Source organism: Thalassophryne amazonica, chromosome 3 (genome assembly GCF_902500255.1).
Source record: "Thalassophryne amazonica chromosome 3, fThaAma1.1, whole genome shotgun sequence".
Classification (NCBI taxonomy): Eukaryota; Metazoa; Chordata; class Actinopteri; order Batrachoidiformes; family Batrachoididae; genus Thalassophryne; species Thalassophryne amazonica.
Genome location: NC_047105.1, coordinates 64,665,675 through 64,681,356, shown reverse-complemented (window position 1 = coordinate 64,681,356; position 15,682 = coordinate 64,665,675). Strand labels below are relative to the sequence as shown.

The window sequence follows — 15,682 nt, the reverse complement described above, 5'->3', positions numbered from 1 at the left end:
TGTCCATACCATGAATCGGATAAAAGTCTGCAACTCCCCTTGAGCAGGACGCCAGTCTGGCGCAGGTTACTCCCCCAGCTGGTACCCTTTTACAGCTAGTTGGACAAAGACAGTTTCAGTCAGTTTATTTTCAGTTTGCTACATCACATGGTTGCTTCTGTCATACGGCATCAGTTGGTAAGACGCTGAAGTGGAAATATTTTATTGCTTTTCTTTGAAGTCATATTACATTGTCTCTGTGAAATCAGTGTAAAGACTATACGTCTACTGCCATTAACACTGCTATATGCAACAGGTGACTATTCATTACAGCACTAGGTCTTTACAATATCACCTCCTTGAAGCACAAAATACTTTGCTGGAGTATGGTTTATTCATGTGAAATGTGGGTCAGTACTGCTTCCTACTGATTTATAACACCCCAGCTGTCTCCACACATTCGAGGTCTGTTAGAAAAGTATCGGACCTTTTTATGTCCAGCTCATGCACAATCACAATCGGATAATCACACGACTGAAAAGCAACCGGAATCCATCTGAAAGCCGTCCTCTTGAGACCAACACCGAGGTGGTTTTGTCCCGTGTAATGAACAGCTCCGTGGCGCATCCCTCCTCTTTTCTTTCCATGAAAAAAAAACTCCTGTAACAGTGGAATGTGCCGAAAAAGTGCTGATGTCCACTCCTTCTGCCTTTTTGTGAAAGTCAGACGAGGTCCCGGATCAACAAAGCCTTCACGTTGGAAATGATCTGGTTGTTTCAGTGGGGTGTGAGCATGTCGATCGGTGCTGGGAGCGCGCCGCACTTTCAGCAGTTGTGGGCCGTCCTTAAAGCGGCAGTAACACTCCTTAATCTGTATAATCCCCATAAAATCGTCCCTGAAAGCCATATTAGTTTTCCGAACGGTGTCCACCTGGAGGTCTCTCGCAGTTTCTGGAAAAAAAATTGATGCAGCAAAGCTCCAAATCGTTCAGACATTTATTCGCGATAAAAATCCGACGAGAGGGGTGGACCAGTGCTCACACAAAGCCTGCTTACAGGCGAACGGCAGGCGTGAAAAAACTCACGCATGCGCACGAAGGTTCAAGCTTGTCTGATGCAATCACACGTGATTCAAATCCATATGGTTTTTGAAAAAAATAAAAAGGTCTGATACTTTTCTAACAGACCTCATATGTCACCAGCTGAAACTGTCTATGCTTACAGTATATACCTGTATGCATGTCAAGACTGCTACTAGCCTACGTTTATATACAGCTGGCTACATATAATGTTTTAAAACAAAACAATTGCAGCACTAATCCTGCTTTGCTCCTATTTGTTGCGCTTACAACTAGCTTATGTTGTTCCATGATGAAGGGAGTTAAGAGATAACACACGTGAGAATAACAGCATTGCGATTGTAAGGTAACGTGGAAATAAAGTATAGTTGCCAAGCACTGCACCGTGTGAAAGCAGCCAGAGGCTCAAGTGACTGGTGGGGGGGGCTCAGCTGTTGATGAATCGATGCTTTCTGGGTTGATTTTTTTTATTTTTTATTTTTGTTTGGCTGATATAGGATAGGAAATTGTCTGGTGCTTGAGCCCGGCCCACCACCTCTGGTATGTTCACATGGAGGTTTGGGTGTGATTGCCTTGTACAATTTGCGGTGCCTTATTGGAAATGTAAATTGCTTTCTTTCTTCATAAGATTTTTTTTTTTTAATGTGCGACAGTGAAACTCTGGCCATAACTTCATATTTCAAAACTGTAGTTGTCAGTATTTGTGAAAGTCCATGATGCAAACCTACCAACGTGTATGCATTTTTCCTACCAGTCATGCATTTTGGCATACAAGTATACTGCTTTAATAATCAAAATACCTGAATGTGTAATACAACAGTTGCTGGACACTAGTTTTTGTCACAAACACAAACGCACTGGAACCATGGTGCTGCCTGCACACCAACACATTTTGAGAATGCAACATCATTTGAACTGTGTAACATTAAGAGTATCCACTACAGTTACCCACAAATCCAAAACGCAGTTGACTTTATGATTGTCAGTGCACCATGGCAAACGTATAACTTTACTGCAGAAGTTATCATTGGTAAGTAAAATTTGTAAAGTAGAGCCCGACCGCCGATATTATCGGCCGATATAAGCCCTTTTCAAAGTACTCGCTATCGGCCGAAATTTTGCCGATAGAACGCCGATAATTTCTCATAAACAGAACAGTTATTGAAATAATGTTTGTGTCGGCAATGTAAAATGTCCTTGCACTGTTTGTCCAGTAGATGGAGCTCTGACTCCATTCAACTGAGAGCTGCTTACACCCCTGCTTAAATGTATTCATCACCTGCCCCCATAGTTCGCCATCACACTGCACTGATCAGCTGACAAAAGCATACAAATAAGTTTATAAGGATGTTGTTTGTAATAACTTTGCGATTACATTCACCCACCCCACATTTCTCCCGTTTCAGTTCAACTCAGTTTGATTAACTCAGTTTATGTAGTAATGTGTCAAATGTGCTTCATTGCGTCGGTCACGCTTTTTATTAAGCTCACGTTGTGTAGACCTTATTTCTAGCATGAAAAACTTTAATTTACTGCTAAGAGGTTGAAACATTCAGCTGATTTATCGGCTGTCTGCAAATCAGCCGATTTATCAATTATCTGCATTTTTTTCACCCAAATATCTTTATCGGCATCGGCCTCAAAAAAATCCATATCGGTCGGGCTCTATTGTAAAGTTAGCATGCTGTCAGCTTGTTCTTTTTGTACGTTTAGTGGCAGCTAGCATACCTATTGGCACGTTACTGCCACCACCTGGACAGGAGTGTGTTATAACAGACTGACAGAGTAAACAAACAAACAAAAACCACTTGCCTTTGAAGGGGTATTTGGCAACCAGATGTCTGCTTACTTGATATTATTTCCACCACTTTTTACTGCAAAGTTTCAAATTTTCAACTACAGAATTGTACAGGGCCTCGTCAGTCTATTTATTATACTCAATTATCAGTGCAAGTGCTTTATAAAAAAATAACCCTGCTCAACACAGGTAACCACTTAGTTTCTTTCATAGCTCAAATGTATGCTCAGTGCAATTTTGTTTTGTGTTGAAACTGGGAACATGCCGCCAGAACCCCTTATTGGGTCCAAGAAACTTTTGTAACAAAGATTTGGAGATAGATATTGTTTGTCCAACATATATTTGACATCTACTGATATAATTCAAGCATTGTACTGTTGGGGCTTCAATCTGATGCAGACATGCAATGGTGTGTCAGTGAAGAATTGCTGAAAACCTGTTTCATGGTGCCTTTAATTTTGCTCTTTAATTGCATTCTGTGCATATTTTACAAAACTGACACTATTTTTGTTTTATCTGCAGACATCATTGTAACAACTAATGGAGAAGCTGTTACATCAAAGGAGATCAAATCTTGCATTCAGCAGATCCAGGAGTTGATAGTTGTTCGCTTGAATAAGGCGGTGGCAAATAAACTGATTAGTTCTGTGGACTATTTGAGAGAAAGCTTTGTAGGAACTCTAGAGCGATGTCTCAACAGTCTGGAGAAGTCCACCATTGAGTCGTCTGCCCACATTATCACATCTGATCATCTCAAGCAGGTGGGCAGTAAACTATGCTCTTGGTATTTATCTTGTATCATTTTAAATTTTAAAGGATAAATAGGATAAAATGTATGACAGATAGCATATGATGATAGCAATATTGCCATGTTGTTGTTGTTTTTTTAACCCATGTCACTGAAGGCACAGGAAATGTAGGAAATGGTTGACTTCGTGTGTGTCCATCCTTCCATGTGGTTGATCTGTGGATGATATCTTCTGAAAGACTTTGTGTATTAAGGTACTTTATACTAAGATTGGGACTGATCTGTTCCAATATCATGATCGGCTTCCGATACCAATGCAATTCAAGTATTGGAAAATACCAATACAACCCGCAGCGTTTTCCGATACCGGAGAGAAGCCATGTCTGTGAAACTTCACAACTGCTGCTGCTTGCTCTCTGCTGTCTTTACTGCTGAGCGTGAGAAGGAGAGGGGGAGGTTTCTGAGCTGAAGCCAAACTATTTGTTCCACAGTCGAGGGTTTTAAGCCATGGTTAACGTCAAATTTCTGCCCAGCTCTCTGGTTCAAATTGTCTGTGCCACAGAGCATGGATTAGCTGAAATGAACAGAAGTGTTACCGAAAAATCAGCCACTTCAACTTCCTGAGGCTGTGAAACGCTATAAAACAGCAGCTCAGAGCGCAGTCAGGAGCAGAGCTGAACCGAGATTCTGTCCGTCGAATGGGGAAAAAACTCCATTGAAATCTTTGAGTATTCAGAGTTCCTTGCCTGAGCGTCAGTGATTATACATTTAGAAATTTATGGTTTATTTTACAGTTGAAAGGCTTTGTTTTTCCAAAAAGTTCCAAGTTTGTTCAGCGGGGGGGGACACTGGCCGTGCTAGGGGGCGCTAAAGTTCCCCCTGGATTTGTCATAGCACGTTATTTTAATTTAATTTCATCCCATGTTTTTAAGGCCTTGTCTACACTGAAACTGAACTTCTCCTATACAGGCTTTTTCTTTGTCATTACAAAAATGAAAAGAAACTATTCATCAACAAGACTGATTGCTTTACACAAAATGAGTGTAACGTGACGTTTAATGACATCACATACAACGTCATAATAATAACAATAATAATAAATTTCATTTATAATGTACCTTCATTAATAAAAATCTCAGTGCTACAGGAAAAAACAATAAAAATATAAAACCGAGGATAAACGACAATAAAAACAGTAAATCTTAAGATAAAAACAGTCAGCAGAATAGAATAAAATCTAAATAAAATAGAATAAGAAGACTAAGATGCAACAGATTCAAATTATTGAGAGCTGTGATAGGCCTGTCTAAATAGGTATGTTTTGAGGCTTTTTTAAAAAGCTTCCATAGTCTTGGAGCCCTCAGATGGTCAGGGAGGGACTTCCAAATATGAGGAGCAGCTGAACTGAAGGCCCTGTCTCCATGGTGCGAAGTTTAGTGTGAGGGGGATGGAAGAATGAGTGTTGTATGAACAGAGGGAATGTGAGGATATGTGGGGAGCGAGGAGGTCTTTGAGGTATGTGGGGTATTGCCATGGATGCATTAGTGGGTGATGAGAGCAATCTTAAAATGGATTCTGTAGGTGATGGGGAGCCTGTGAAGGTTATGGAGTATAGTTGTGGTGTGTTGCTGTTTACATACTCTCATCAGAATTCCAGCTGGACTGTTTTGAATGGCTTTGAAGGCTGTTTTTTTTTTTTCCCCAGAGATTCCAAAGAACAGGGACTTACTGTAGTCAAGCCTAGATGAGCCAAAGGCATGGATGAGTTTTTCAGCATCAATGATGACATACTGTTGAGTGTAGTTTCAAGTTGTTGAAATGGATTGGTTTTTGCTGCTCAAATATGCATGAGTAGAATTGGAAAGAAGTGAAGTCTGTGTCGCATAAAGAACTACCCAAGGAACAGCAGAACCAGTGACCCGGTGTTACTCCTGGAACTTACCCCTCAGAGAACACGACCTCTGGACAGCAACCAAATCATTGATGCTTTTGCTCTTAACCACAACAACAGGCGCATTGTGCTATTATGAAGACATCAATGGCAGGTGAAAGATTTTCTCTCTGCCTGCCGTTGGCATTTTTTTCTGCTGAGGCTATAGGCTACATGTGTAGGGGTCTGTGAATATTTGTATTGAACAGTAGCTTAGGTTTGGGTGTGATTTTGGTCATTCTGTATGTCATTAGTAACTGTCCCAGATCAGAATGTGGCTATGTGTACACATGACCGTGAATGTGGCAGAGGTGTAGCAGAGAGCTGTCGGGCCACACAAACCCATAGCACCCTCATAAAAAAGCCAGGCTCCCCCATAGCACCTACGGGGAGATCTCTAGACCCCCCCATACACACACACACCCTTTTAAGTCTATAAAAATAAGTCGATAAAAGTCTATAAATAAAAGTACTTAATTCTTTCACCAAAACATCACATCTAGGCTTCCATCTTAAATGGATCTTCTGGTAAATTGTAACTGAACTTTCAGGTCTTCTTTTGAAGAAAATCCTCCTGTAAAGACTTCATCATGAAGCTGTATAACTGGGAATACAAAATATCCTCCTAAAATCAACAATAATGACAATAACAAAGCAAATTAAATTAAATTAATTAAAGCAAATAGAGATCTGCTGTTGGAATAGAATTGGTATCGGCAGATATCCAGATTCAGGTATCTGAAGTGAAAAAATGTGGATCGGTGCATCTCCACTTGTACACAAGGTCAGCTCACTAAGAACTTGGACACATGCAGCATTTGATGCCTTTCGATTGTAATTATGATCAGCATCATCAGCTTGATAATGTCTTCATGTATCAAGATCAAACTTGGTACTCAGGTTCAGCTCACTGACACCTCAGACGTTTGATATTGGGTACATTTCCATTCTAATTGTGGCCACCAGGGGTCTGAGATTACAAAACCTTGTGAATGCAGTATTTTGACATAGTCCTGGTGTATCAAGTCTTTGTCATTGATACTCGCCAGGAAAACAAAAATAACCCGGAAACATTCCCCACGGAATTCTTGGAATTCCCCCCCCAAAAAAAACCATCACTGCATGTTTAAGCAAAGGAAAGGGAGAATAGATAACCATTAAAAAAGATTGACTTTCTTATAGGAAGTTGAAGTTTTAATAATTAAACGTACCCATCTGAGACCCCATTTTAACTCCACATAACTTTAGGAAGCTCTTGACCTGTTCATATTTTCTGGTAACTCGTAGAGAAGGGGTGGCCAAGTTCGGTCCTCGAGAGCCACCTTCCTGACACTCTTGCTCCAACACACCTGAATCCAATGAAAGACTCGTTAGCAGACTTTTAATGAGCCTTTCATTGGATTCAGGTGTGTTGGACCAGGGAGACAACTAAGAGTGTCAGGAAGGTGGCTCTCGAGGACCGAACTTGGCCACCCCTGTCGTAGAGTATGTTACAAATGTTCCTTTTCCTTTTCTGACCTCCTCCAGTTATTAAACGCTGCCTATCATGTGGAGGTTACATTTCATTCAGGATCTTCTGTCACAAGACTCGTATGGGAGCAAATCAAACAGGTAACACTCCAATAAAATCTGTCATACTTTGAGTGGGATTGGTGATTTATTTTGTTAATCTTCTAACCTTAAACTGTCTCTTGTGTAGATAATCCAAAGGATAACATTTGTCAATCCACCTGCCATCACACCAGAGTGGAAGCGGAAGGTGGCCCAGGATGCCATAGAAAGTCTGAGTGCTGCCAAACTGGCCAGGAGCATCTGCTCCCAGTTCAGAACACGACTCAACTGCTCACATGAAGCCTTTGCAGCATCACTGCGCCAGGTTAATATTGTTATTAAAAAACATTGGTGTTTGTCACCATTTTGCTTATAATAGATTCTAGAATAGAATTTAAAATTCTTCTTCTTACTTATAAGGTTTTGAATAATCAGGTCCCATCTTATCTTAGGGACCTCATAGTACCATATCACCCCAATAGAGCGCTTCGCTCTCAGACTGCAGGCTTACTTGTAGTTCCTAGGGTTTGTCAGAGTAGAATGGGAGGCAGAGCCTTCAGCTTTCAGGCTCCTCTCCTGTGGAACCAGCTCCCAATTCAGATCAGGGAGACAGACACCCTCTCTACTTTTAAGATTAGGCTTAAAACTTTCCTTTTTGCTAAAGCTTATAGTTAGGGCTGGATTAGATGACCCTGAACCATCCCTTAGTTATGCTGCTATAGACTTAGACTGCTGGGGGGTTCCCATGATGCACTGAGTGTTTCTTTCTCTTTTTGCTCTGTATGCACCACTCTGCATTTAATCATTAGTGATTGATCTCTGCTCCCCTCCACAGCATGTCTTTTTCCTGGTTCTCTCCCTCAGCCCCAACCAGTCCCAGCAGAAGACTGCCCCTCCCTGAGCCTGGTTCTGCTGGAGGTTTCTTCCTGTTAAAAGGGAGTTTTTCCTTCCCACTGTTGCCAAGTGCTTGCTCACAGGGGGTCGTTTTGACCGTTGGGGTTTTTCCGTAATTATTGTATGGCCTTGCCTTACAATATAAAGCGCCTTGGGGCAACTGTTTGTTGTGATTTGACGCTATATAAATAAAATTGATTTGATTTAATGTAATGTAAATGTAAAATTGCAGTAAATTTAACTGCCATTAGCGCTAGTGTCAGCGCTAGTCAGGTGTGATTACAAAAGGAGTGAAGATTTAATTTAACATTTTCAGTACTGATACAGTTTCCTTGGATAGTATATGAAACAACACAGAAAACCTGTTTATGTATTTGACATTCAAATTTTATATAGGCAGTGGATTGGACACATAATGTGGTTGTACTTGGGAATTGGTGGGGGTGCTCTGCACTCTTGGGCCGGCCACCCTACTGTTGCCCTCTGATATCCTTTGCTTCCTACATATAACCATATCAAAAATTTTCATGTAGGGCTTATGTAGTTGTTTCTGTTGTTGGCTTCCCTCTCAGATATCTTTCATTTAATTCCATGTTTGACATGTAATGCTTGGTTTGAGTCTTGGGCATGTGTGAGACCAGGGGTCCAAAGGGTAGCCTGGCCTCTATCTTCCTTATATTTGGATGCTGACAGTCCTTTAGTTGCGAGTATGGGGATGGGTGTGGCAATGTACCAGTTGTGACTCTGCCTTCGGGCCCCTGTCCTGTCTGCCTGTAATCCAGTGATCCCACGGTTGGGGAGAAACTCCAGAATTTTGCCTTTTTCAAATATCAATGGAAGATATTTCCTGCAATTTTAGCTTTACAACTTGTCTAAAACTAAGGTCTTGTCCACATGGAAACGGATACATTGTTTTTATTTGTCAGAACACTTTTTGAAAACCAAAAAGTGGTCCATAAATACGCTGGAGTATATATGGCAGGCTAGGTGGCAGGTAGTGCTGTAGTGCTCCCACAAATAATGGAGAAGATGTGGAACATGTGCGTAGCCGGTATAAGGAGCTAATCAGTGTAGCAGCAGAGGCTTCAGCGTAAAATAAATCCTTTTAATTGATTTTTAGTCTTTTTCATGTATTACATGTATTATAATAGTTTTGTGACTTGAAGACTTTGAGAAACCCATTTCTAACATCAAAACAGTTCATTCACATGAATAAAAATGTGTACTGACTAGAGATTTGAAGAATTTCTCAAAAACACATTTAATAGCTTTAGATGTAGAGCCAAATTATGTCTTTTACACAGAATTCCAGGCAAATATATGTCTCCCATTTGGAAAGCAGAGATTGTTGCAAACATTTTGATGTGCAACAACATGGGCATTATACTCAAACAATGTACTTTAAAAGATGAATTACTGATATGGTAAAATTGGGAAAATACCCTTGGACCCCACAGAGGTAAAACATGTATAATTCCTCAAGTTGATATGCTATATTGAGCTCTAGCATACGTCATCTTTAACTCAACTCTTCACAAAAGTTTACTCTTCAAAGTGTTGTGGGTAATAAACTCACAACCTGTGTGTTGCTTTACCTAAACCTTTTTTCTCTGACACCTTTTTTAAGTGTGTAACAGCTGTCAAAATTGTAGTTTGGTTCTTTTAAAATTGTCTCAATCTACTTTGAAATGCTTGGAATTTCATAGTCATATAATCAGGAATGTAATTTGTCGTGCATCATGTTAACTGTTCATGGCTTTGTTTGATCCTTGCGAGCTTGTAGCAATTAGCAATGCACAGCTCATGGTTACTGCCACATGGTTTTTCTTTTTTAGTTATTGTTGCGGAACAGCCTAGAATGATTAATCTGTTTACAAATAAGCTAAAACATGCTTATTTCTTGATTAGTCTAGACTGTTCTGTGGCTTTCTGGAGCTTTCCTGCATGATCTGTAATGTTGCACTTAGTTCTGTGCTTTTCCACAAAGTTATAGAATATTCCATGGTATTCTAAGTAAACAACTTCAGCAGTATATAACGCAGACAGGCAGGCCTCTGGCGAAGTTTTTCCCAGCACTTCTAATTTGAACCTTTCTTGTAAATAGCTAAGGATTTGTTAATAAAGCATTTGTTGTTGAAGAGCATCTATCGTTGTTGAATACAACAGTTATATTGTTGAAATTGCTGTCCCTTCTTTTTCTTTTTTTTACATTTCTGTGAAATCAGTGTTTCGATTTGCCTTGATCATAATCATAACCCGAAAGATGGCGTGATTCACATGAGTAGTGTCTCTGCTCTCCATTTCTCCATCTCTAACAGTTAGATAAGTACACTGAATAATTGTGAAAGGCTAATGGAGATGGTGTTGCCTTTTTGACCACCTGTGGCTGTAGACAAGGAAAATATCCTAATTACAACCACATGTGAGTATAGTTTTCAGTCCTGTTTAGACATTTCAGATGGGCAGTATAGCTGTGTGAACAAAATGCTCGGAGTTTCAATCAGATTTATACCAAACCTGGTTGAGCCTAGTGCTTATGCATAGAGGATTTTCAGAATGGGTATTTAAAAAAATTGTAAAAGATATACTCATGGTCAATATTAAACTGTAATATAAAGTCATTGTGCTGTGTGGAACAGAGGCAGTGACACTGTATGCTTTTCTCTGTGAAAACTGGGTTTCATCAGGGATGTGTTCTGGCTCCTACAGTATTCAATACTTCCATGGAGCGGGTATAGGATATGGTTGTAGAAACCAGAAACGCATGTGCTTTTGGTTTACTGACCTTGACTTTTCAGATGATGCTATGATTTTTGTGGAATCAGTGGATACTGTAATTGCAGCACTTGAGAAGCTGTTATTACTCCCAGATTTCAGGAGAAGTTGTGTTGGTTATCTTGTGGTGCTTCTGTCTCATTCAGTATACAAATATGGTTTTGCGCAAACACAATGAGATGACAGCATGTAAGAGCAAACGTATTACATGGGGATACCTTTAGGATGGTTATGTTTGGAAAGAGGAAGTGGACTATCAGCCCAGCAGAGCATAGGCCACAAATGGGCCCATTGCTTCCCCCAAACTAAACCACCTTAGTTAAACCTTTTGGTAACCTTGATAAAGGATACCAGGGCCCGTATCCACGAAGCAACGCAAAGCCCTCTAAAAGAGCTCCTAACTTAGCCTAAAATTTCCAGGCAAGGAATCTTAGCCTAAGAGTGAGCCAGCAGGTGTCTGAGAGCAACTCTGAGCAAGGAGGAGACAGAAACACTTTGTGAGGAGGCAGGGTTGACCCCATTGCTAGGTATGACGCAGTCCTCTAAGAGCTGTGATTGGTTGCCACGTAAAGGGGAGGGGAAATAAAAAACATATGTGCTCCGCCCTCCTAGGTATGAATGGACAGTGAAATCAACCGGTCATATTACCTAAACTGTATTAAGACACGTAATTGTGAGGATAACTTTGTCATGATGATGAAACTCTGTAAAATTAAATTAATTGTTACACAGCTTGAAAATGTTTCAATGAATGTCATTCACATGCCAAATATCTATATATTAAAAGTGTGCATGTGAGTTTATTCAGTATGTTCATTGTGAATACATAATTGTAAATGTGCTAAAAATGCATGGATGACACAAGAAAGTGAAAGCACTCATTAGCATTCCATTTAAAATCAGATGGCAAAAAGATCTAACAATAAAACAAAATAACAATATTAATAATACTGATAATAACAAAATAACATTGTGTATATGATAACAAGAACCTAAACAATTTATAAATACATTAAGACAGTAAATTAGCATAAAATAATTATGTAGATCAAGTGAGTCACATGTTACTGACTCACTGTCATCCTACATATGGAGAATATCTCTCCTTCTTCTGTCTTTTCTGCCATCTTCTCTGCTTAAGACACTCTTAGGCTCCTTAAAAGTCCTCATCCCTACGCTTACCAGTTTGGCACCTTACGAGCTCTCTTAAAGGTGCTTTGTGGACAACTTTCATCTAACCAGTCCCAGCAGAAGACTGCCCCTCCCTGAGCCTGGTTCTGCTGGCGGTTTCTTCCTGTTAAAAGGGAGTTTTTCCTTCCCACTGTCGCCAAGTGCTTGCTCACAGGGGGTCGTTTTGACCGTTGGGGTTTTTATGTAATTATTGTATGGCCTTGCCTTACAATATAAGGCGCCTTGGGGCAACTGTTTGTTGTGCTTTGACGCTATATAAATAAAATTGATTGATTGATTGATTAACCAAGGGAAAATTCTAAGGTTCGAATTCTTAGACATTTCTTAGGTTTGGTCCTTCCACGAGTTGTCTTGCCTGTCTGCAGTCACTCAAGTGCAGCCATTGTTTGTGGTGCTGCTTCCTGATCCAGTTCTGGAGGGTGGTCTTCTGTATAGTAGTTGACAACTCTACAATGGGCTCAGGACCCACAAATTTAGTTGAGCTCCCCGACTTTGTGAGCCAGTCTGTTCTCACATTACCTGGAACACCTGTATGTCCAGGTACCCACACTACAATTACATTGTTAATGTCTCTGTGTGTGAAGCGCCTGGACGTGGTTTTAAGTACACCCGAAATGCGCACGTATTCAGCCTTTTTCTGTGTTTGTTGCGTTCGTAGATTTGCTTGCAGTTGCGTGTGTTTGCTTTTTAATGTGTGCGCAACGTCTTTTTCAGTTCACTCCTGCCGATTGTGCAGAAGCAGAACACATCGTTGCGCTTGGAAAACAGTGGACTGTGTCATGAGGGTTTTACAGTTTCATTACTGCCACGTATGTAGACATAGCTGCTATTTTCTGCCTCTGTGGAAGTGTGCTCTGTTCTCTACTGCACGGTGTGGTGCAGGTCAGAAAGAGTAATTTAACATTATTTTATTTATTTTCCGCATTTTTTTTCTTGGTGGATCATTTTCATTGTGTACAGATGCTGCTGAGTCTAGCTGTGGTAAAGGCTGCCATGATTGAAGCACTGTTGACTCTTTAAACTTTTAAAGCTCCAGTTGCTCCGATCAGGTCCGCTGATTTGATCAGACCTGATCGATCAGGACGTCTGATGATCGTACCGACATGCAGTGCTGAGGCTTTTATTTTAAAGAGTCACAGCGCTTATTCAGGTTTGATCAGACCTGATCGATCAGGTCGTCTGATGATCGCACCCACATGCAGCAACGGTGCTTTTATTTTAAAGTGTCCAGCGCTTATTCAGGTTTGATCAGACGAGAGCGAGAGAGAGATTTTGTTCTGTTTTTGGATTTCTGAGTTGAGGTTCGATTACCTGTTCTAAGCATACACGTCCATCAGTTAGATCAGCTGTTCTGAGCACACAGAGGTGCTGTGGGATCATGTTCTCCAGCTGAATCATTCTGGATGCATGCACTCAGTTTTTGGACGTGTACAGGAGCGCCATGTTGCACAGACTTGCATGCAGTAATGCCGTGCTGCGCAGACCTGCTTAAAACTACATAATTTCTGTATCCAGTGCTCTACACCGAGAAAAATTAAACATGTTTAATTTCTTCCGTCCTCCGTGCGTAGCCCTCAACATACTGCTGTATAGGGAGCAAAAACTCAGCATAGAGCTGCTCAACTCGGCATAGATGTTACGCCACAATACGTAGCTCTCCGTTTACGCCAGTGTGAAAGGGGCTTTATCATGGGTACACCTTTGCATTCATACATTAGAAATAATTTGTTTTAGCAGTTGACACATGGATCCCTTATGCTTTGCTGATTTCGTAGATTAAATGCAGAGCATTATTTCTTGCAGCGTATCTGGAAAGTATTCACAGCGCTTCACGTTTTCCACATTTTATGTTACAGCCTTATTCCACAATGCAGTGAATTCATTTTTTTCCCCTCAAATTTCTGCTTTCAACATCCTGTAATGGCAACATGAAAAAAGTTTTTATTTTAAATTTTTTCAAAGTTATTAAAAATAAAAATGAAGAAATCACATGTACATAAGTGTTCACACTCTTTGCTCAATACATTGCTGATGCAGTTTTAGCAGAAATTACTGCCTCAAGTCTTCTTGAATATGATGCCACAAGCTTGGCGCATCTATCTTTGGGCAGTTTTGTCCATTCCTCTTTGCAGCACCTCTTAAGCTTCATCACGTTGGATGGGGAGCGTCGGTGTACAGCCATTTTCAGATCTCTCCAGAGATGTTCAATTGGATTCAGGTCTGGGCTCTGGTTCGGCCACTCAAGAACATTCACAGAGTTGTCCTGAAGCCACTCCTTTGATATCTTGGCTGTGTACTTGGGGTCATTGTTCTGCTGAAAGTTGAACAGTTGCCCCAGTCTGAGGTCAAGAGCGCTCTGGAGCATGTTTTTATCCAGGATGTCTCTGTACATTGCTGCATTCATCTTGCCTCAATCCTGACTAGTCTCCCAGTTCCTGCTGCTGAGAAGCATCCGCACAGCATGATGCTGCCACCGCTGTGCTTCACTGTAGGGATAGTGCCTGGATTCCTTCAAACATGACACCTTCCATTCACACCAAAGAGTTCAATCTTTGTTTCATCAGACCAGAGAATTTTGTTTCTCATGGTCTGAGAGTCCTTCAGGTGCCTTTTGTCAAACTCCAGTCTGGCTGCCATGTGCCTTTTACTAATGAGTGGCCTCCGTCTGGCCACTCTACCATACATGTCTGATTTGTGGATTGCTGCAGACATGGTTGTTCTTCTGGAAGGTTCTCCGCTCTTCACAGAGGAATGCTGGAGATCTGACAGAGTGACCATCAGGTTCTTTGCCACATCCCTGAGGAAAGCCTTTTTCCTCCGGTTACTCAGTTTAGATGGGCGGCCAGCTCTAGGAAGAATCCTGGTGCATCCGAACTTCCGTTTATGGATGATGGGGGCCACTGTACTCATTGGGACCTTCAAAGTCTACCTTCGAGACAATCCTGTCTTGAAGGTCTACAGACAATTTCTTTGACTTCATGCTTGGTTTGTGCTCTGATGTGCACTGTCAACTGTCGGACCTTATATGTAGACAGGTGTGTGCCTTTCCAAATCATGGAAAGTCATACAAATTTGGAAAGATGTGTGTGTGTGTGTGTGTGTGTGCCTTTCCAGACCATGTCTAATAAACTGAATTTACCTCAGGTGGACTCCTGTTAAGCTGTAGAAATATCTCAAGGATGATCAGTGGCAGCGGGATGCATCTGAGCTCAATTTTCAGTTTCATGGCAATGGCTGTGAATACTTGTGTACACGTGATTTTAATTTATTTTAATGAATTTGCAAAACTTAAAAAAAAAACCTTTCACTTTGTCATTATGGGGTACTGTGTGTAGAATTTTGAGGGGGGGGGGGGGTGTTTCATCCATTTTGGAAAATGGCTGTAACATAACTTGTGGAAAAGTGAAGTGCTGTGAATACTTGATGCACTATATATACATGCAATTTACACCAATCATGCTGACACACATTTCTGCTTATTTGATAGTTGTAGCATGTAAAGTGGCTCCATGTGTAATTAATCATACGTTACTAGTAAATGATTTCATGGTATGAGGGTGCTCATTGGAGTGCAGAAAATATTCACAGTCCTTCACTTTTTCCGCATTTTATATTGCAGCCTTATTAGCAGCCGATCAGCTCTGTGTGAGCCTGATCTAAGCTAAGCAGTGTGGGACCTGGTTGGATAGGAGACTTCTTTGGAACACCAGCAGCTGTGTCTGTTTCTCCAGGTAAACC

The 15,682-nt window shown here is 40.9% G+C and overlaps 1 protein-coding gene across 1 annotated transcript in view; it reads left to right on the top strand.

Moving 5' to 3' along the window:
- The window catches only part of dstyk (dual serine/threonine and tyrosine protein kinase), an 81,286-nt gene that overhangs the window by 46,642 nt on the left and 18,962 nt on the right, over window positions 1–15,682 (top strand). Inside the window, exons 5-7 of the mRNA XM_034166562.1 lie at window positions 3,378–3,616; window positions 7,061–7,144; window positions 7,233–7,409. Coding sequence (XP_034022453.1) covers window positions 3,378–3,616; window positions 7,061–7,144; window positions 7,233–7,409 — 500 coding nt within the window. The remainder of the gene's footprint in view (window positions 1–3,377; window positions 3,617–7,060; window positions 7,145–7,232; window positions 7,410–15,682) is intronic.